Source organism: Helianthus annuus, chromosome 14 (genome assembly GCF_002127325.2).
Source record: "Helianthus annuus cultivar XRQ/B chromosome 14, HanXRQr2.0-SUNRISE, whole genome shotgun sequence".
NCBI lineage: Eukaryota > Viridiplantae > Streptophyta > Magnoliopsida > Asterales > Asteraceae > Helianthus > Helianthus annuus.
In genome coordinates, this window is record NC_035446.2 from 81147977 (window position 1) to 81170407 (window position 22431).

Here is a 22431-nt window from a genome sequence, read left to right on the forward strand (position 1 = left end):
GTAGCCTATCAACCTGACCCAGACGTCCTACCAGCTCCTAGTCAATCCTACGGAATTCCAGCAGCTTTACTACCCTAATAACATGATATCGTGAATACTCAGTTGTCTGGTAAGCAAACTGTAGAAACGGGCTATCCCTTAAGACTGTGCTCTGACCATGTGGAACCCCAGGTCCACGATAACTAATCTCCCTGTGTGGTAAATCAGCTGGCTGCTCCTTAGCAACGTCCTGAGATCTAGTAGAAGCACGCCTCTTCCGGCTCATGCCAGAAGATGATCCTTCACCTAACATCCTGGAAAACAATTCAATAATGAGCAAAAACAGGTGAAAAGTTAGTAACACAAACTATTTTTTTGTATTTTTGAGTTTTTTTTATAAAAATATATAAAATACATTCAATCGACGGCCGTATAGCATTTCGTTCGTGGCCGTGGTTTGAAAACAAGTGACTTTAACGCATCATTTTGCAAATCAATTTAAGCATAAATCGAACCTCACCCGAATGGAGATTGAGTACGGGCGAGTGGTTTTAATATTCAAGTAAGCAAACATGAACCATAAAGACACTAAAACGACTCAAAAATAACTCATACGACACAAAGGACGCTAAACTACACACTAAGCTAGACTCGACCTAAAGTAGACGCAAAATATAAAACTATAACCTCTACCTCCTCCCGACACTTTACTTATCCTCAAGTAAGCTCAAATGCCGATAAAAACATCATCAAACAAACAAAAGTGTGGAAGCAATGGACACGGGCCGAATAAGTGTTAAACATCCTATTTTTATGTCAAAAAATCGCGACCTGCATCCCCACACTTAGCTTGAACTTAAGCCATCCCAAACCGTCCGAAATAGCAAATCAACCAAACCCGAACAACCCTTTATAACCTGGTTACAGCCTAAAACTTACTAATATATGGTATTCGAACTAATAATAAACGCCTTTAAGTGCCACAACTTAACCAACGAAATTTGAAAACTTCTTTATGATCACAAAAACTCGATTCAATTTCAAAAACAATTCTATTAACATCATCATAACCACCCGACCCTCACACTCATTTCTATCCGCAGGTACATAACATAAGAAACCTAGCCTAAAATCATCCGCAAAGACGCCTACTTTTAACATTAACATAGCCCAGGCTACCCGCAACCAAAACAACCAAGATAATACCAACCCGTACCCACCTGTCACCTGTAAACAACCTGAACCTAAGCAATATTTGATTACCTACTAACTCGACTACCACAAACACAGACCTAACTAAAACGCAGACCTGGCCCATTAACAGAAACCTACTGACTCGACTGACTAACAAACTAAAACAATACTCAGACAAACAGAGAAGAGTTTGTAGGAAAACATACCTTACAGTCGATGTAGAAAAAGAACTAAGAAGATGATGGTAATGTATGCACAACCCACTTCGGTTAGGTTGAAAACAGAGGACGATAACCGAGGTATTTGGTGGTTACTGGTGGAATAGAAGGTAATGGGTGGTTTATGGAGGGTGGTTTATGGTGGAAACAGTGGTGGCTATGGATGGTCTTGTGGAGTCGCCGTAGAAAGAGAAGAAAGAAGATAAGGGTTTCAAATGTGCCAAATTTTCGGCGTTATCTGCTTTTGATTCCCTCACGGGCTGCGTAAGATACCAGTGAGGGTCTACATGCCCCGCGTAGACAGCAAACAGTAGCAGGAAATGTGCAGCAGCAGCAGTTTGCAATGCCAAATTAATTTTTGTTATGACCAAACTACCCCCAATGCGTAATTTTCCGATTTTAATGTACAAACTCTACACTTGAGTTTTTACTCAAGAAATTATGCGGCGGTGCTAGGCGGGTGCGCAAGAGGAACGTCTTCCTCTTCGGCGGTGTCGATGGGACCCCCTAGGTAGTGTTTCAAACGATGTCCATTTACTTTCCACGAATTCTTGGTATCTTCATTAAACAACTCCACGGTACCGTACGGGGAAACCTCCTTCACGACATATGGTCTGGACCATCTCGACTTGAACTTCCCGGCGATTAACTTCAATCTCGAGATAAATAAAAGCACGTTATCACCCGCTCGAAACTCCTTCAACTTTCGCAACTTCCTATCATGTAAAGCTTTTGACTTTTCCTTAATACTCCAAGATCGGTCATATGCGGCATCACGAAGAGCTTTCAATTCATGAATCTGGAAGAATCTTTTTCTAGCGGCCTCGGTTAAATCTAAACAAACGGTTTTAAGCGCCCAAAGAGCCTGATGCTCTAATTCTACCAGCAAATGGCATGATTTCCCATACACTATCATAAACGGCGTAGTTCCTAACGGCGTTTTGTAGGCGATACGAAACGCCCACAACACATCATCTAATTTATCCGACCAATCCTTTCAGCTTTTTCCCACCGTCTTTTCTAAAATCCTCTTAACTCCTCGATTCGCATTTTCCACTTGACAAGCGGATGATACGCGGTAGACAAGCGGTGCGTAACTCCATATCTCTCCAACGCCTTTTCCATTACGGAATTACAAAAGTGCGTCCCGTGATCACTAATAATCTCCTTAGGAGTACCGAAACGTGTAAACAACTTCTTCAAGAATCTCACCACCACTCGTGCATCGTTCATTGGCAAAGCTTGAGCTTCCACCCACTTCGAAACATAGTCGATAGCAACGAGGATGTACCGATTCCCACTCGAAGATGGGAATGGTCCCATGAAATCAATGCCCCACACATCGAAAACTTCTAACACTTGAATAGGGTTATGGGGTATCTCATCCTTGGATGAGATGTTGCCGGTTCGTTGGCAACGATCACACTTTCTCACAAACTCAACCGCATCCTTCACTACAGTTGGCCAATAAAACCCACAATCGAAAACTTTCTGCGTAGTCACATGCGGACCATGATGACCTCCTGTCAAACCCTCATGAACATGCCGAATAATGTCTAAACCATCCTATCTACTCACACACCTTCTCAAAATCCGATCACCTCCTATCTTAAATAGGTAGGGATCATCCCATACATATCTCCATGCATCATTCAAAAGCTTCTTCTTTTGCTGATAACTCATGCCATCCATCACAAATCCGTTTGCAAGGTAGTTAGTTAGATCGCTAACTCATGAGGGAATTTGTCTCCTATCGCCTCCTCACGAATCTCTTCCCTGCAAGGATCCTCCAAACGTGAGAGATGATCAGCTGCAACGTTTTCTGCTCCTTTTTTATCTTTTATTTCTATATCAAACTCAGAAAGAAGCAGAATCCATCTAATCAGACGCGACTTAGTGTCTTTCTTCTGAAACAGGTAACGCAAGGCAGAATGGTCGGTAAACACAACGGTTTTCGAAAGAACAAAGTACGATCGGAACTTGTCAAATGCAAACACAACTGCTAACAACTCCTTCTCAGTAGTGGTGCAATTTTCTTAGGCATCATTCAATGTTTTACTTGCGTAGTAAATCGGGTGAAAGTGATTCTCTCATCTCTGCCCTAATACCGCACCGACTGCATAATCACTGGCATCGCACATGAGCTCGAATGACAAGCTCCAGTCGGGTGATACAAGAATTGGTGCACTAACCAGTTTCTCCTTCAGAAACTCAAACGCTTTAAGGCATTCCTAGTCAAAGACAAAAGGAACATCCTTTTCCAACAATTGAGTCATGGGGCGAGTGATTTTAGAGAAGTCTTTAATGAAACGCCTATAAAATCCCGCATGACCTAGAAAGCTACGAATCGACTTAACACTTCTCGGCGGAGGAAGCTGACTGATCGTAACTATCTTAGCTTTATCAACTTCAATACCAGCTCTCGAAATCTTGTGTCCTAACACAATACCCTCAGTCACCATGAAGTGACACTTCTCCCAATTCAACATCAGCTTCGTTTCAACACATCTTCTCAACATCTTCTCGAGATTAACTAAGCAATGATCGGAAGAATTACCGTACATCGAGAAATCATCCATAAACACCTCCATCGAACTCTCTACCATATCTTGGAAAATCGCTATCATACATCGCTGGAATGTAGGTGGAGTGTTACATAGACCAAACGGCATGCGTTGGTACGCGTACATGCCGTATGGACATGTAAAGGTGGTGTTTTCTTGATCCTTCAGTGCGATGGGGATCTGAAAATAACCCGAAAACCCGTCAAGAAAGCAATAGAACTGCTGACCCGCGAGACGCTCAAGCATCTGATCAATAAATGGGAGCGGAAAGTGATCTTTACGAGTGGCGTCATTCAACTTTCGATAGTCGATGCACACACACCAACCCGTGACTGTACGTGAACGTATAATCTCGTTTTTCGCATTTAGAACGACTGCCATCCCCCTTTCTTTGGGACGACCTACGTAGGGCTCACCCAAGTAGAATCGGAAATAGGATATATCAAACCAGACTCCAACAACTTCATAACCTCCTTCTTAACTACCTCCTGCATATTAAGATTTAGACGACGCTGCGGCTGCACCACCGGCTTGTAAACCTCTTCCATCAGAATGCGATGCATGCAAAAAGTGGGGCTAATCCCCTTGATATCAGACAACCTCCATGCAATTGCGTCACTGTGCTTCCTCAGCACCTCAATCAACCTCACTTTCTCATCCTCTGTCAACTTCGAAGATATAATGACAGGCATGTTCGGCTTTTCTCCTAGAAATGCATACTCAAGATGCGATGGAAGAATCTTAAGTTCTAAAGGTGGTGAATCTCTACAGGAGTACTCTCACTGCTAATCTCGTTTAGTTTGAACATCTCAGGAACCCACAACTCATCACTCTCATCCAACTGCTCCTCCTCAACTTCTTCATCAAGCTCGTCAACAACTCCCTCGCCTACTAAATCAGCCCCACTGATGTACTCGAGACACGTGTCGACACAAGATATGAAAGAATTTAGAAAGTAAATGGAATGACACGGCCCGGTGTCTTCGTCTCTACCTCCAGGATGCTGCATCGCTCTATCAATCTCAAATGTGACAATCTCGTCACCCGCACGAAGAGAAATCTTACCGCCAAAGACGTTGATGATCGCCTTTGCGGTTCTAAGGAATGGACGGCCTAGAATAATAGGAACTCTTTCATCGGCCTCCATATCAAGAACGACGAAATCCACAGGAAACACGAATTTATCAACTTTAACCAACAAATTCTCAACTATCCCACGAGGATACTTGATTAAACGATCAGCCAAAGACAACGACATATGCGTGGGTGTAAGCTCTCCTAAACCTAACCTCTCATACAACGAAAATGGCATCAGATTGATGCTGGCTCCTAAATCGGCTAGAGCATGAGCAGGGGTAATGGCTCCCCCAAAAAGGCATGGAATAGTGAATGTACCAGGGTCGGTTAATTTCTCTGGCAGCTTATTCAAGACTACCGCAGAACAACCTCCTGTCAAAGGAATATTCGAAAGCTCACCAATTCTCTCCTTACGCTTCAAAAGATCTTTAAGAAATTTAGCATACTTAGGCATGGACTGCAAAGCCTCGATGAACGGAAGATTGATCTTCAACTGCTTAAACATTTCAAGAAACTGCCCGTACTCCTTAGCATATTTCTGATGCTTAAGGCGAGCGGGATATGGGACACGAGAAGGATCAACTATAGGTGATGGTCGAATTCTCGTCGGCTGCTTCTCCTCATTCTTCTCTACCAGAGACTCCTCGGTGTGTGCGGTACTTGCTGGGTCTAGCCTCATGTGCACCTTACCGAGAGCCTCCATCTCGATCTCCTCGTCGAATTCATAATCTTCAACCTCCTCACTCTCTCGAACGACCTCCCCCAAACTATTTCCACTACGGGTAGTAATAGCCTTCGCCGAATGGTTAGCTGGGTTCATGAAGGTGTTTCCTAAAAACTGACCAGGTGGATGCTCTTGTAACTGTTTAGCTATACCGCCTACTATTCTTTGAAGGTCTAAAAGTGTGGATTGCTGATTTTTTAACTGAAGATCTTGACTTTTATTAAGTTGCTCTTGAGTTTTAACGAAATTTCCTAAATCAGATAAAGATTTCTGTGTCGTCTGATCTCACGCCATCATTTAAGCGAGCATCTCTTCAATCCTACTCAAACTAGCCTCTGAATCCTTACCACTACCTTGACTCTCTTGATTTGACCCCCCACTAGCAAACTGACCACTCGAACCTAAACCACTAAACTGACCACCTTAACCTGAACCACTACTAGTGTAAAGACCGGCCCCCCTACTTTGATACTGACCAGATGGAAAACCAGGAGGATTACCAGAAGAGTGAAACCCACTATTATTGCCACCACTGCGCCAGTTGGAGTTATAATTAGAATTATTGAACGGATTCGTGGGACCCCTATTGGCTATGAACTCTACATGCTCAAGGGTAAGTGTAGGACAATCTATCGTATCGTGGCCTCCTCTACAAACCTCACACCTATCAACTTTTTTCTTAATCTCATTCAACTCTTGTTTCAGACTCTCAAAAGCAGCAACTACCGATGGATCCAATCTAACTTGGTTTATCCCTCGAGTGGCAGAGGAGGTACGCACAAGAATGGAAGTCCTGCTGGTAGTACTGTAATCCATATCAGAATGGGCGAAACTCTCAAACAAATCATTACACTCATTAATTGTCTTTTTACCCATAAGCTGCCCTCCAACTGAAGTATCGAAACGAGCTTTGATCTCAGGGGTGAGACCATTGTAGAAGTTTTCAACTAGTGCCCAATCAGATAAACCATGCTAAGAACAACGAGAAATTAGAGTTTGGAAACACTCCCAAGCTAAGTGGTACGGCTCATCAGGCTCCATGCGGAAGGAGTGAATCTGATCACGAAGGCGGGATGCCTTGGCTGGTGGGAAGTACTTGACTAAGAAGGCATCACAAAGACCTGCCCAAGTGGTGAAAGTTCCTGATGGCTGAGAATCGAACCAGACGGCTGCGCGGCCAGCGAGGGAGAATGGGAGAACCTGAAGGTACCTGGCATCTAGATTAACACCCTCAATGGAGACGGTGCTGCAAAGGCGGGTGATACGATTTATGTGAGCGGGAGCATCCTTATCATCACGACCATGGAACTGACATAAATTGGTGATGGCCGTGATGATGTAGGATGGAATCTGCCAGGACCAATCATTCGCGATGTTCGGAAGGGTGATGGGTGAAGTAGCGCCGGTGAAACCAGTGGTAGCCTGCTCGTAGACGGTGCGGTTTGCCATTTGAATAGCGGGTGGAGGACTAGGTGTACGAGAACAGGAGGGTGGTGGGGAATTGTGTGGTGACGGTTTTGGTGTGAAGTCGAAAGTTGGGGTGGAATGCGGAAACGAAGAAGAGCTAGAAGAACTTACCTCGGAGGCAGAAGACGAGAAGGAAGACTTGATCGTAAGCGGATTCGGCGGAGGTCCCTACGAGCGCATGTGGGGCATCAACTGCAAAAATCGAATACAGACAAGTAAGAGACTCTAACAAACGACTCAACAAACTAAAATAATTAATTTTTTTGTATTTTTTTATTTTTAAAATTAGACTCCTACGACTCAAGCAAACGGACAAATAGCACGTAATATGTCAAACAAGTCCAAACAAAGTAATTAACGCAATCGCCAAAGAGTCCCCGGGAACGGCGCCAAAAACTTGATCTGCTAAAAGTAGTTTAATAAAAACAACTAAAATTAACCTAAATCTAGACTCAAAGTAATACTCTAGACTCTCTAAACTCGACTAAACTAGAAACCGGCAAGCGAACCGATCGACTCTAGTAAAGCTAAGCAAGTTCGGATATCGAACCCATGAGACTCAATTAAATTACGCTAAGACTCTATCTATACTAGGACTGATACAACTTAACTAATTGTTTATTTGATTGGGGGGTTTCTAAAAATCCTAAATAAAGCAAATAAAGATTAAACTAAATTAATTAAAACAACTAAACACGAACTTCGACGAAGACTTAAACCAGAGGCGATGAAGACTACCTAGGCTAGACGCAAGTTTAACTTATAGAATGGATTTCTATTCGAAACTAATGTGGTTATGGAACCAGGATCTTTTAATGCTAAACCCTAAGAAATCCCTACTAAGACCTCCCGACCCTTCTCAGGAAGAAACTTGTGAGACTCAAGGCTGTTACGACTACCGGTTGTTAGATTTCCTTACAGTCCTCTAACTTCTTGAAAAGTGCCTTAATATGACAATCTACCTTACAACGCGAAAGTCTAAGGCAACTATGGATTCTAACTTGGTTTAATAGACAAGAGAATGATTAGGGAACTAAGACCGATTTCTTACAAAACCTAATCCTCGCTATATGCCAAACTGAGACCTATTAATAACCTCGAGCCTTACAAGGACAAGATTAGTAGAACACTTGATTTTATAAGATTACCGAATATTACTTCTAAGGTTTGATGGCCAATTAACCCTAAAGGATTAAATATTTATTACATGATATAGACACTCACCAAAATCTAAAAACCTAGAACGATTCTATTATGTGATAAAGACCGTCACCAAGATTCGTACGAAGCAATAATCAATGATCAAAAAATATCAACCATGCATATACACCAAATCAAAATATCATAATCGTTTACTTTTCAAGAAAACCCATAAACCACATAAATTACGAATAAAAATCCAAACTTTATTAAACCATTGTCTTTAGCCTAGGTAGTTTATGAAATTTAGCCGCTAAACATGATCAAAAACATAATAACGTTCATAAACAAATCTGAATTCATCATATAACGAATAGAAACAAATGAAAACTAAAGAAACGGGAAGAATAAACCCGAATACTTCACTCCCGAGCGCTCCTGATCGTTACCCGATGATTCCTAGCAACCGAAAGCTTCCAACACCTTCAATCAGCCTCTCCTAAGCTCCTTGAACTCCAAAATTCGTTGTTGTTACGGCTGTTGACGATCATGATCATTATATAACCTTCACAAACCCTTTACCCGTTGAAATTCGAAGTCGGTGCACGAAATTCACGTTCACGCGGCCCGCGTAAGGAATATGGTTAAGTGTACGCGGCCCGTGTGGCTCCTAAACTCAAAAAACCATTTTTTAATCTTTGGCGGGGAGCGTAAGAATGTGTTGATGTCTACGCGGCCCGCCTGGAAACTGAATCTCGTTTCAGCTCCCGAGCTCCCGTTTTCCGATTCGATACTTTGCTTTTCCAGATTTTTACTCTTTTATGCATATTTTGGCTGCAAAGACCTGGAAAACACAAATAAATCAATAGTATGTACAATCTACACTAAAACGGAACTAAAACGATTAATTAACGACTAAAACGGACGCGAATAAAGATGTATTTTACAATACATCAGACATCATCGATCAAATGTTGGCGTCGTTGCCGCAAAGATTGTGTCCTTGGTGTTTAAAGTTACTCGAATAAGTGTGATATCTATATAATTGCTTTTGTTTGTGGTGTCTTTATATTCTTTGTTACGTGAGACCTGTTGTTTATGCAGATAACAAGTAGTGCATGCGTACTCGTTTATCTAAGAGGACTTCACCATTAGCGCGCGCACCCACTTGAGTTGAAAAAACTAAAAAAAAAACTTTTGTAAAAACCCCATGTAACATATTTATTTTTTTCTAAAAAAATGGGGAATGTAATATACATATATCTGAACATTTTTGTAAAAAAAAAAAACAAAAAAGTGCCGAGTAGTTTAAAAAATAGTTAAAAATTTCATGTTACATAATATATATATATATCAAAAAAATGTAACATAGAACATTTAAAAAAAACTGGTCGGCACATTTTACATTTATTTATAAAAATGTTCAAATTTATTTATGTTACATTACCTGTTTTTTTAGGAAAAAATAAAAATATTAAATAGGATTTTTTTGAGTTTTTTCAACTCAAGTGGTTTTTCTTTCTATACTTCACCTATAGTTACACATAAACACTAATATTCATGAAACGGATTTGAACGGTGATTAATTTCTTTTTTGGTTTTGATCATGTAGGGTCAGGTATACCAAGTTGGACCCGATTTTTATCCATAGAAAAAGGTACCTGTAAATACTCAAGGGATAGGTTTGTGATCATTACCCTTATTGTCACCATGACCCTTCACATCAGTGTCATTTCATCCATTTTTAATCCATTATCTAAAACTACTACATAAGGGTGTGATTATGACCTAAACCACTATTCTTATTTTAATTTATTTTTGTGAAAATGAATTATTTAAAAATGAAAGGTGTGACAACTGCCAAATTTGCATGCATCCGTACAATTAATTAATCTTGATTAATGTTTAATGACTGTGTTGAATTACAATTAACGACTTTAACTGTTTTCTGATTATTGATTTATACACACATGTTGATGCGTGTTAGGTGTAATATATTTTAGATGTATATTTTAAGCTCTTTTTACACTTTTAGCCAAGTTTTAAATTTATAAAACACGATATTTACTAACACTAAACACACATATGGGCAAGTTCACCAATCGTGGACGTAGTATAGTGTTGGTAAGATACCGAGGTCGTCCAAGGACACAAGAGCTTTTAGTACCGGTTTATCCTCAACGTCTAATCAAATCAAAATGTTAGAAAAAAGGTTTTTAAACTAAGAAAATAAAACTAACTAAAACGCTGAAAAATAAAATAAAAAATAAAAACAGATAAACAAGATGAATCACTTGGATCCGACTCGTGTGTTAGTGTAACCTTTGATTATTTTCGCACTTTTGCACTTGTTTAAGAGATTATCTTAGTTATTGTAGTAGGGCCCTCTTTTGAAGGCGACGTTACCCTCAACCCAGTAGTTTGAGTCAGCAATGATACAATCCTAAAGGGTCGGATTATTGAAAGATAATTAATTAAGTTATTAACGCATAATGTGGTAGGCCCCTCTTTTGAAGGCGACGTTACCCTCAGCTAAGTAGTCTGAGTCAGCAGGGATACAGTCCTAAGTAGTTGGGTTAAAGTTTTAATAGTAGTTTAACTTATGAGGGGATCAAAGAGTTTGGACCCCCGCCATCCAATACCTTATACCTTTGGGTATTGAAGGAGGTCCTACTAAATTTGACCCAGGTCCTTTGCAGGATCTATACACTGAACAATGGCAAGACTCTTACCAAACCATTCCCTTAACCCCCGACCAGGTAGCCAACATACCTCCATATAGACCGTGGAGATATGAATGGTGAAAATCTTTTATTTTATATAGACAGCAAAATAATGCCGAGACACCACGGACAAACGATAGTTGACCACGCCCCCGTGTCCGCTGGGCACGACCCCGTGGTGGGCAGTAGAAGCTTCTAAAGGTTTGTCTTTTTTGCTGCTACTTGGGCACGGCCCCGTGCTCGAGCAAGGGGCGTGTTCAGTCTTCTGTTTTCTTAGTTTTGCTTGGGAAGATGCTGTCGAGGGGTCGGGCATTCCACTTTTGTTCCTTTTCTTGTATTTATGTTAGATTTTGCTGTCTTTTTGCTTCTTTTGTTAATTTGAGCTCATTTAATCCTGAAATGCAAAAGGAAGACAAAAGCATACTTTTTCCAACATTAGTACTAAAAAAGGGTTAGTTTTATGCCACAATTGATATAATTTATATGTTGCATTTTGCGCATATCAAATACCCCCACACTTGAATCTTTGATTGTCCTCAAGCAAAACTCTTTATAATGTGGCTTTATTCACTCCCAAATGGAATGGGTAGAAGAGAAGGTTTTTTGGGCTTGTCATAGAGTGTCGGGATTTCCAAGATTCTTTATTGAGGTTTTATTTTTATTTATTTACAATCCTATTCGGCATGATTTATTAAGAACGTTTCTTAAGATAAATTACTTATTAGGGCATAACATACCTTTTTAAAATCTCATTTATATACAAGTTCACATACCTCACGGGGGATCACTCATCACTCGGCCGAAGGTGTATTTTTAGTGAATCACTCGAGAGCGGCATGGAACTTACTCCTACCATAAGCTTGCCAAACAATCAGTCCTCCTCCTTTTTAACTATATACCGTTGTAAATATCAAGAGGACTTTATGGGTGAAGGGTTAGGGTTGGGCTAAAGGTGGGTGGTTGGGTTAGTGGTTAGTAAAAAGGGCGAAAGGCGTAACAAACGTCGGTTTGAAGGACTTTTATTTTTTTTCATATTTTTATTTTATTTTGATGAATTGTTCAAACAAAGTTAATTTTGATAAACTTTGTTTGTTTGTTTGGTTTCATCAAGATAAAATTATTATTATTATTATTATATTTTTTGGAAGTCATAAGAGTACTGAACATTGTTACTAAAAAAAGGGTTTAAAATAAAAAGGTTTAGGTGGGTAAAAAGGGTTGTTTTGGGTTAAGAAATCAAAAGGTTTAGGCTCAAAGGGGTTAACTAGGGGGATTTTGGGTAGATGGAAAAAAATGAAAAATAATGGTGTAGAATGATAAAGGGTTAGTCCTAATGCCTCTATCATTTACTTACTCGGGTTTAAGTTGGTAAGGACCGGGAATGTATTGTTGTGGCAAGTTCTAGAGTCGTACGAACCAAGCGACTATTCACACAAGAAATGAAAAATGAGCATTTTGTGTAACGATATATATTTGTATGCTCGTTAAAGGCTTAAAACTCACTTTTGTGGGAAAAGGGTTTTTTATGTGATCAAGTATATATAATCAAATTTTAACTAAGTTTGTCATGCCTTTTCATAATTTTCTTATGTTGGTTCTTTTTATCACGACGCTATCGGTTGTAAATTTGTAAAATATAACCTTTTTAAGGCTTGAATTCCCAACTTAATCTTAGACAAGTAAAAAAAATGAAAATTTTTGGAAAGAATTTAGGGTGATTAGCGGTTCCAATAGAGTTTTGTGTAAGGCTTGTTATTAGGACTTGCAAAATTCCAGTTTTTAGCATCCCCCCACACTTAAATTACAATTGTCTTCAATGTGTCCCAAAAATAAGTTTTTAGGTTGACTGAATGTGTAAAATTGTGTTAAAAGCAAAATTTTATGTTACTGGCAGTCTGGACACAACCCCGTGGGGACCGGGCACGGCCCCGTGGGGACCGGGCACGGCCCCGTGTTCAGGTGCCAGTAACAAAAATTAAAGAAAAGAAACAGAAGCCTGGACACGGGGGCGTGTTCAACGAACACGGCCCTGGTCCGTTACCTGAACTGGGCACTTTTCTGCAGGATGTGCAGCACGGGGCCGTGTTGGGCGGACACGGCCCGTGCTGAGCTCACTGTAATGAAGAAGTTGTTGTCGGATGGCCCTGTTTTCGTGCATGGAGCTATGTTTCTCATTTCCCATGTTATCCTTGACCATCCCGAGTGTGTTTTATTTCTGCAAATTAAAACTAAAAGATTAAACTAAACTAAGGATAGTTTTGCGGAATACCTCCGCGGTGCGCCACGTTTATAAGGGTCCTTGGCTAGACCCAAGGTGAGGTTATATGTTTTCCGAGCATGATGTTTTGCATCCCATGTTGCACCGTCGGAGAGCATCATCCAAATTCGAATCAATAACCTTCATGTAATTGACCAGGTCATCATCCTCTATTCTCTTCCCAACCCCGAACTTCACTTCCTTATCCCCATATTTTAAAGTGAGTGTTCCGTCATTCATGTCTACCACTACTTGTGCGGTGGCTAGAAATGGCCTCCCTAGTATGAGGGGGACTTCGGCGTCTTCTTCCATATCAAGTATGACAAAGTCGGTCGGGTAGACGAAATTGTCGACTTTGACTAGTAGATTTTCAGCGACACCTTGCGGGAATTTGACGGATCGATCAGCAAGTTGTATACTCATCTTTGTAGGACTCGTTTTTCCTAAGCCGAGTCTTTTGAACATTGATGCGGGCATGAGGTTAATGCTAGCCCCAAGATCGGCTAGTGCATTTCGAATGGGGGAGTCCCCAATCGAGCAAGGAATTGTGAAGCTTTCGGGATCAATCTTCTTTTGGGGGAGTCTATTGAGTACAAGGGAGGAGCATTCTTCGCCTAAGTTAATTAATTGCAATGATTCAATTTTCCTTTTATGAGTGAGGAAGTCCCTCATGAATTTTGAGTATTTAGGCATTTGGGTTAGGACGTCAATGAAAGGAATGTTGACATGCAATTGTTTTAGTAGACTTACGAATTTTGCGAATTGCTCATTGGTCTTTTGACGGATTAACCTACCGGGGTACGGAACCCGAGGAGCCTTGGTGGGCTCTGGCGATGGAGGAGAAACCTTCTCTTGTTGGGGCGGTGTTGCGATCTCCTCAGTAGGCGGTGGGCCTTCCGCGGGACCCACTGTACGGTTCCGTAAAGTTATGAGATGAACTTGTGCTTTTGGGTTTGTTTCGGTATTATTTGGTAACGCGCCTTGCGGTCTCTCGGAGAAATTTTGGGCTAGTTGATTTATTTGTTTTTCGATGTTTTGTATACTAGCTTGTTGATTTCTAAAATTTGATTCTAATTGTCGAAACCTATCCGAGTTTTTCTTTTCAGTGTCGGAGATGAGGCGAGATATAGTATCTTCAAGCCTTTCTCGTCCACCTTGTTGTGGAGGGAAATTTTGTGACTCATTTCTTGGTTGTTGAAAGTTTTTTCGTTGGTTTAGGCTTTGTTGGTTACTACTATTGTCGGGCTCTCTCCAAACAAGGTTAGGGTGGTTACGCCATCCTTGGTTGTAGGTGCCCGTTGGAGGACCCGACGGCCTAGGTCTATTATCAATGTAGTTTACCGATTCTGGTTGATCATCTGTTTCTTTCATACAACTCCAATTTTCATGTGGCCCACCACACCCTTCACAAGCCATAACCGTGACTGTTTTTGTCATTTCTAACTTTTTAATTTTAGAAGAAAGGGCCTCGATTTGGGCTTGTAAAGAAGTGCTTTCATCAACCTTATGGGCGCCCGGGGCTATAGATTTATTTCCTCGAGGAGTGTGCCACTGGAAATTGGTTTGAGCAATTTCCTTAATTTGATTATATATTTCATGCGGGCGGCGGTTACCTAAAAGTCCCCCAGAGCTAGAGTCAAGTGTTTGTCTAGTATGTGGCAACAATCCGTTGTAGAAAGTGGATACTAGTTGCCACACCGCAAGACTGTGATGGGGACACTTTCGTAATAGCTCCTTGAACCTTTCCCAAGTTTCATATAAGGATTCCCCCTCCTCTTGCGAGTATGTATTAATTTCAGTCATTAATTTAGCCGTTTTAGCGGGAGGGAAATACTTATATAGAAATTTTTGGGCTAGTTCATCCCAGGTGTATACCGAACCAACTGGGAGGGCGTTAAGCCAAGCTTTTGCTCGGTCGTTTAGTGAAAATGGAAACATTCGAAGGCGGATGGTGTCATTTGATGCTCCATTGATCCGAAAGGTATCACATATTTCTAAGAAATTAGTAATATGTAGATGGGGATCCTCGTCCGCAAGCCCATGAAAGGTTGCAGAGTTTTGAAGCATCTGTATCAAATGTGGCCGAAGTTCGAAGTTGTTGGCTTCGACATTCGGTGCATTGATAGCGGCGCCGAGATTACCTACGGTGGGTCGTAGGTAATCCATGAGGGTACGTTGGTCCGCCATTGGAAGTGGGTCCCCTGAAACCTTCTCTTGGTTTTTAGCTTTTAGTCTTTTTCTGAGAAAGCGTTCGGGTTCTTATAGAGGTTCTTTTATGTCTTTATTAGAACTGGAGCTCATACACTACGTAGAGGTTGCGTCTGGTTCCAAGTCCTGCAACAAAACCAAAAAAGAATGTTGGTCAGAAAGTTCACCACGGCCCCGTGCTCAGTGAACACGACCTGTGGTCGGAGTTACAGTGATTGTTTTCCGGATCCCTGTTACTAGAAAGTTGGACACGACCCCGTGTTGCACCGACACGGCCCCGTGGTCAGCCTTCTGTAACTCGGAAAATTAAAAACTACCAGTAACACTGCTGGGCACGGCCCGTGTCCGACCAGGAACGGCCCATGCTGAGCTCTGCAGAAGCTGAAAAATTAAGAAAATCCTAAAAAAAATAAAAAGAAAATAAAAAAAATGATTAGGCCATTGATTCCTAACTTTCTTAAAATCCTTGTGTCCCCGGCAACGGCGCCAAAAACTTGATGCGTGTTAGGTGTAATATATTTTAGATGTATATTTTAAGCCCTTTTTACACTTTTAGCCAAGTTTTAAATTTATAAAACACGATATTTACTAACACTAAACACACGGCGCCAAAAACTTGATGCGTGTTAGGTGTAATATATTTTAGATGTATATTTTAAGCCCTTTTTACACTTTTAGCCAAGTTTTAAATTTATAAAACACGATATTTACTAACACTAAACACACATATGGGCAAGTGCACCCATCGTGGACGTAGTATAGTGTTGGTAAGATACCGAGGTCGTCCAAGGACACAAGAGCTATTAGTACCGGTTTATCCTCAACGTCTAATCAAATCAAAATGTTAGAAAAAAGGTTTTTAAACTAAGAAAATAAAACTAACTAAAACGCTAAAAAATAAAATAAAAAATAAAAACAAATAGACAAGATGAATCACTTGGATTCGACTCGTGTGTTAGTGTAACCTTTGATTATTTTCGCACTTTTGCACTTGTTTAAGAGATTATCTTAGTTATTGTATTAGGCCCCTCTTTTGAAGGCGACGTTACCCTCAACCCAGTAGTTTGAGTCAGCAAGGATACAATCCTAAAGGGTCGGATTATTCAAAGATAATTAATTAAGTTATTAATGCATAATGTGGTAGGCCCCTCTTTTGAAGGCGACGTTACCCTCAGCTAAGTAGTCTGAGTCAGCAGGAATACAGTCCTAAGTAGCTGGGTTAAAGTTTTAATAGTAGTTTAACTTATGAGGGGATCAAAGAGTTTGGACCCCCGCCATCCAATACCTTTGGGTATTGAAGGAGGTCCTACTAAATTTGACCCAGGTCCTTTGCAGGATCTATACACTAAACAATGGAAAGACTCTTACCAAACCATTCCCTTAACCCCCGACCAGGTAGTCAACATACCTCCATATAGACCGTGGAGATATGAATGGTGAAAATCTTTTATTTTATATAGACAGTAAAATAATGCCAAGACATACGGACAAATGATAAAGAAGAATCACCTTTAACATAAGAAACTAGTAATTAAAGTCATTAATACAAAACCAATTAAAAAGTGCAAAAGATTAAAAATAAAAAGTATTACACTAAACACTTGTCTTCACCAACTGATGTAAGAGACTTAGGCAAACATGGCCTTTGATTGTCAAGAACTCTTACGATCAATCTTGGATCCCGAGACGACTCACACACTCTATGATGGACAATGGATGATGGTGGTGGATGATGGTGTTATGGTGGTGGTGGGTGGTGGGTGAAGTGTGAGAGAGGTGGTGTGCCAAGGGATGAGTTGAAATGGCTCCAAACACTCCTATTTATAGGCTGAACAGAAGCTCAGGCACGGCCCCGTGCCCGCTGGGCACGGCCCCGTGTCCATCCTCGTCTCTCTCTCTTCATTAATTGTAATTCGCAATTACAATAAATGCGCCTGCAGGAAGTTGACCACGCCCCCGTGTCCGCTAGGCACGGCCCCGTGGTGGGCAGTAGAAGCTTCAAAAGGTTTGTCTTTTCTGCTGCTACTTGGGCACGGCCCCGTGCTCGCTGAGCACGGGGCGTGTTCAGTCTTCTGTTTTCTTAGTTTTGCTTGGGAAGATGCTGTCGAGGGGTCGGGCATTCCACTTTTGTTCCTTTTCTTGTATTTATGTTAGATTTTGCTGTCTTTTTGCTTCTTTTGTTAATTTGAGCTCATTTAATCCTGAAAATATAAAAGGAAGACAAAAGCACACTTTTTCCAACATTAGTACAAAAAAAGGTTAGTTTTATACCACAATTGATATAATTTATATGTTGCATTTTGCGCATATCACATGTGCATCACATATTGCAAATAACATATCATTGACTGCATGCAAACATATAGACATAAATGATGCACAAAGCACAGTTAGCGCAGTTAACAGACAAATCGGGAAGATGCTGACGGAGTTCAGAACATAGACAGACATTGTTTTGAGACACTGTATGAGCCAGAAACTAAGTACTGCACTAGTTTAGAGTGTAGGGAAGTAAGGATCACAAAACTGCTTTTCTAGGTTACAGTTTAAGTGCCGGAAAGTGCCTAAAACTCACCCAAAGTGCTGAATTCTGCAAAATACAGCAAAAATCAGCCTTTTAACAAGCTAGTATCATGCAAAATTATGACTAAATGGTCCTGAAAGGTTTCCTAATTGTCGGGAATTAAAAGTGTCACAAAAGGGTACATAAAGATCACTAAACGGTATAGTTTAGCACTTTAACGAACCGGTATCTTACCGAACAACCGGACACTACCTGAAACCTCAAAATTACACTAGAAGCATTGTTTTAATGTTTCTGAGCTAGTTATGATCCCGAACATCATAACACCCCATACAAAATATCTAGTAACTAATACATGTAACAAACACTTGGTTTTCAACTAAATGGTAACTAAACTAGTTTAACCTAAGCTAATCCCTCCCCCCCCCCCCACCTATGTAATCGGCCCAAGAATGGCCCCACCATCAAGATTTCATTTGATTTTATTTGATTTGTTAATAGATCTTGTTTAGTACTTATGAGACACAATACACAATGGATTAACTCTTAAGATGGTTATAAGTAATATATGAAGGAACTTGAATTCATTATCTTTCACCCACAAAACACACACTTAACTCTCTCCCTCTCCTCCCTTGCTCATGGCTGCAAGCACCACCACTCACCATCATCATCATTCATCCAATCTCTTTCATTTTAAGGCCATACAAAGGTGTTAGAAGGAAGATTAGGAAGCTTGGTGGCTTTGAAGATTGAAGGACCTCTTTCATTTGCTTTTATCCATCACATTTATCATCTTCATCTTCTTGAGTTTCATCCCTAGCCTTGTTATACTATTAAGGCTCTTATGATCCTTTGTTACTTCTTATTTAGTAGGTTAAAAGATGATATATGTTTCAAATCATGAAGAACACTAATGAACAAGAAGATTAACCTTCACATAAAGCTTAATAACATAAGAATCAATGTTGATTTAGTGTATGTATGATACTTGATTGTTATTTTCTTGAGATTATGATGTTGATCATCATAAGAAGCTTGCTAGATTGTGATTAAACACATGATCTAGCAAGTGAGAGGATGATTATGTGATAAATCAAGATGATCATCCTTATGTGTAAACATGAACTTGAAGTATGCAGTGTTCTCTTGAATGATGAAGTATGTAACATGTTATTGGCCATAAACATGGATGATTTCAAAACTAGTTTTCTCAAGAAACTTAGTTAAATCACAAGATTTACATAAACATGAGTTTTAAAGAAACTAATCACATTTCTATTGCTTAATCAAGTATAGAAACATGTTACTAACAAGAAAATTTCAAAAAGAAATATTTTTAGAAAATTATTTTACAAGTTGTAGAAATCTAAAATCTTCAAAAATGAAGTTATTAAATAAATAACCACACTTTAAAGGATAACTAAGCTTACTAAAAACACTAGTAAGTTACTACAAGTTTTTATAAAAGTTCAAGTTCATATAACAACATGAACTTGAACTTTTATAAAAAACTTGTAGTAACTTACTAGTGTTTTTAGTAAGCCCAGTTATCCTTTAAAGTGTGGTTATTTATTTAATAACTAGTGTCGTAAAAATCGGAATTAATCGGCGCCTAGGCGCTAGTCAGTCGTTGACTGATTAATTTATAGTTAGTCGGACCATTAGTCGGTAGTCGGTCCAAGTCGGTGCAAGGCGGCCCAAATCGGCCCATGTCGGCCAAATCGTTTCTAGTCGGCCCACTCCTTTTTAGTTTAAATCTGCCCCAAAGAAATGTTTTTAACCATTAAATACATGGCCCAAGTTGTTTAGTTCCAACCTGGCAAAAAAAAACATGTTTTTAACCCATTAAAACATATTCCATGAGGCCATGACTGATATATTAATGTTTGAATGTTTAAATACTTATATTGCTATGTTTTAAACTTCATTGTTTAAATTTTGAACTATTTTAAGTATTATATTGATATTAACGTGTGTATTGATTGTTTAAATACTTGATTTGCTATGTTTTAAACTTAGTTGTTTGAATTTTGAACTATTTTTAATTATTATATTGATATTAATGTATGTGTATATATCTAAATTTAAAAATTATATATATAAATTCCGATCCGATTAATCCCGATTAATCCTGATTAATCCCTATTAATCCCTAGTTAGTACACCACCGCCCGACTGGCGCCTATCGATCTCTACAACACTGTTATGTAAATTGCATGATTTTGGCACTTGGTAATTGTTGATTGATTGTGATGATTTTCACAAAAGAAAATGATATGCATGAAAACATGGTAACCTCCATTTTTAGGGGAAACTATGGCAAAATTTTCTAAAAATATAAACACTTAGAAAAATATTTTCAAACAAATATTTGCAAGTATATTTTAACCAAGAGTTTCCATATAAACTTTGCCATAATTTTTGTTACAAAAAAAAAAACAAATATTGGAGGTTGGTTTTGTAAATAAAAATAACTAAATATGTACTTGAAAGATATATATTTAGAAGACACATGTGTGTGATTATTTGTATACTTTGTGTATTAGTTATATTATTTTAGGATTTGAAATAATATAACTTAACAAAATACCAAGGAATTACAATCCAATATATTACCAAAAATCTCAAGGAACAAATACACAAGTTACACACAAAATAGTGGCGAACCCAACAAGAAATGTAACTTACCAAACATTCCGGAAAATATGTTTACGAAATATATTTTGGTAAATAATATTTTGGACACAAAGAAATGAAAATATGATTTTCCAAATATTACCTAGTTATATCATATATTTTTTTATTTTTGACAAAAAGAAAATATATTATTTTTGGGAAGTAAAAATACATTTTCTTGGAATTTTTAGAAGATATATGATTTTTGGGAAAAATATATATTTTCTTGGAAAAACTTGAAATACATTATTTTTGGGATAGAAATAAGTTTATATATTTTCTAAAGTTAGACTTGAAAATATATTATTTTGGAACTACAAATATTTTTGCCAAAAAGGAAAAATTATAAATAATTTTTCTAAGTAATAATTCTTAAATATATATATATATATATATATATATATATATATATATATATATTTATAGAAAATAATATTCCGGAGAGTTTAACACAAAATTAAGTACAAGAATACTTAACAATTACAAGAAAATACGTATTCTCATACGTATAAATCCACACCGGAATACGACACCGATACATGGCAAAATATACAAATGCTAATATACCCATCATTGGGAAGGAAATAAAAGTATAAATACTTGAGAAGTATTGTTACAAAATATTGTTTGACGATTATTCCAAAAAGTAACAAATATATATTAAACTTAAAATAATTATTATTTTAACAAGTAATTATAACTTGGAATAATATTGTGAACATAAACGAAACGTAACTCAAAATATAAATACTAAGACAAGGCACAACCCGTCCGTCTAATAGACATCAGTACATTGTAGGTGGTCGTGTTTGCTGAAGGGATTTGAGTTACGATTGTGAAGACGCAAGACATTGAGTTCATGTCCCCCTTTTTATTTTAACTATTTTTAGTTTTATAACTTCAGGGGTGAAATACTTGTTACAAACGCTTTGATGATTACGAATGGTATGGTTAGCTAAGGAACGAACTGTTAGATCATGTGAATGGGTAGGTGTTAACGTAAGACCATTAGTCCTCGTAGTAAGATCGAGGGATATGAGTGATAGGTCTATTTGAGTATAGCGAGCCCCACCCATGCGCCCGCAGGTTGGACCATGTGGTGATTATGTCTTAGCCTCACCGATGCGCTCGCGGGTTGGACCATGTGGTGATTACGTCTCAGGCCCACCCATGCGCCCGCAGGTTGGACCATGTGGTGACTTTGTCTTAACCCCACCCATGCGCCCGCAGGTTGGACCATGTGGTGACTAGGTCTTATCCCCACCCGTGTGCCCGCAGGTTGGACCATGTGGTTACACATTAACTGATCTGTTTCCTTATTTGCTTTCATACCAGGGTTTACAAAACATACATACTTACAATGATTATAAAGGTTTATTCGCGCGCACATACTAAACACATGAACTCGCTCAACTTTTGTTGATGTTTTCAAACTACATGTATTTCAGGAGATTATTTATGGATCTGGCGGGCGTTCAAGATTTCAAGTTGTGTCTATAATAAATGATGTCATCCAGCGTTGAAGGATTTGGATTATGTATTATATCCTTAATAGGATGCATGGTTCAAAGCCTCGTTTTGTTAAGTATCTTTGTGAAGTCTTAGTGGGTATTAAACAATGACGATTGTAATGTTTTAAACATAATTTATGGATGAACATCATGGCTTTATCATATA

The 22431-nt window shown here is 39.1% G+C and overlaps 2 protein-coding genes and 1 non-coding gene across 3 annotated transcripts; 1 reads left to right on the top strand and 2 right to left on the bottom strand.

The window, feature by feature from the left end:
* Nucleotides 1–1830: 1830 nt before the first annotated feature.
* LOC110906872 lies at nt 1831–2307 on the bottom strand. The gene has a single exon (XM_022151938.1). It carries the CDS (start codon nt 2305–2307, stop codon nt 1831–1833), a length of 477 nt encoding a protein of 158 aa, XP_022007630.1.
* Nucleotides 2308–4703: 2396 nt separating this feature from the next.
* LOC110906870 lies at nt 4704–7205 on the bottom strand. Its single transcript, XM_022151937.1, has 3 exons — nt 6834–7205; nt 6185–6728; nt 4704–6007 (listed from the first exon to the last, which is right to left on the bottom strand). Exons 1-3 carry the CDS (start codon nt 7203–7205, stop codon nt 4704–4706), a joined length of 2220 nt encoding a protein of 739 aa, XP_022007629.1.
* Nucleotides 7206–15045: 7840 nt separating this feature from the next.
* On the top strand, nt 15046–15152 carry LOC118487037. The gene has a single exon (XR_004880204.1). It is a non-coding gene; the product is annotated as a small nucleolar RNA R71 (small nucleolar RNA).
* The last annotated feature ends 7279 nt before the right edge of the window (nt 15153–22431 follow it).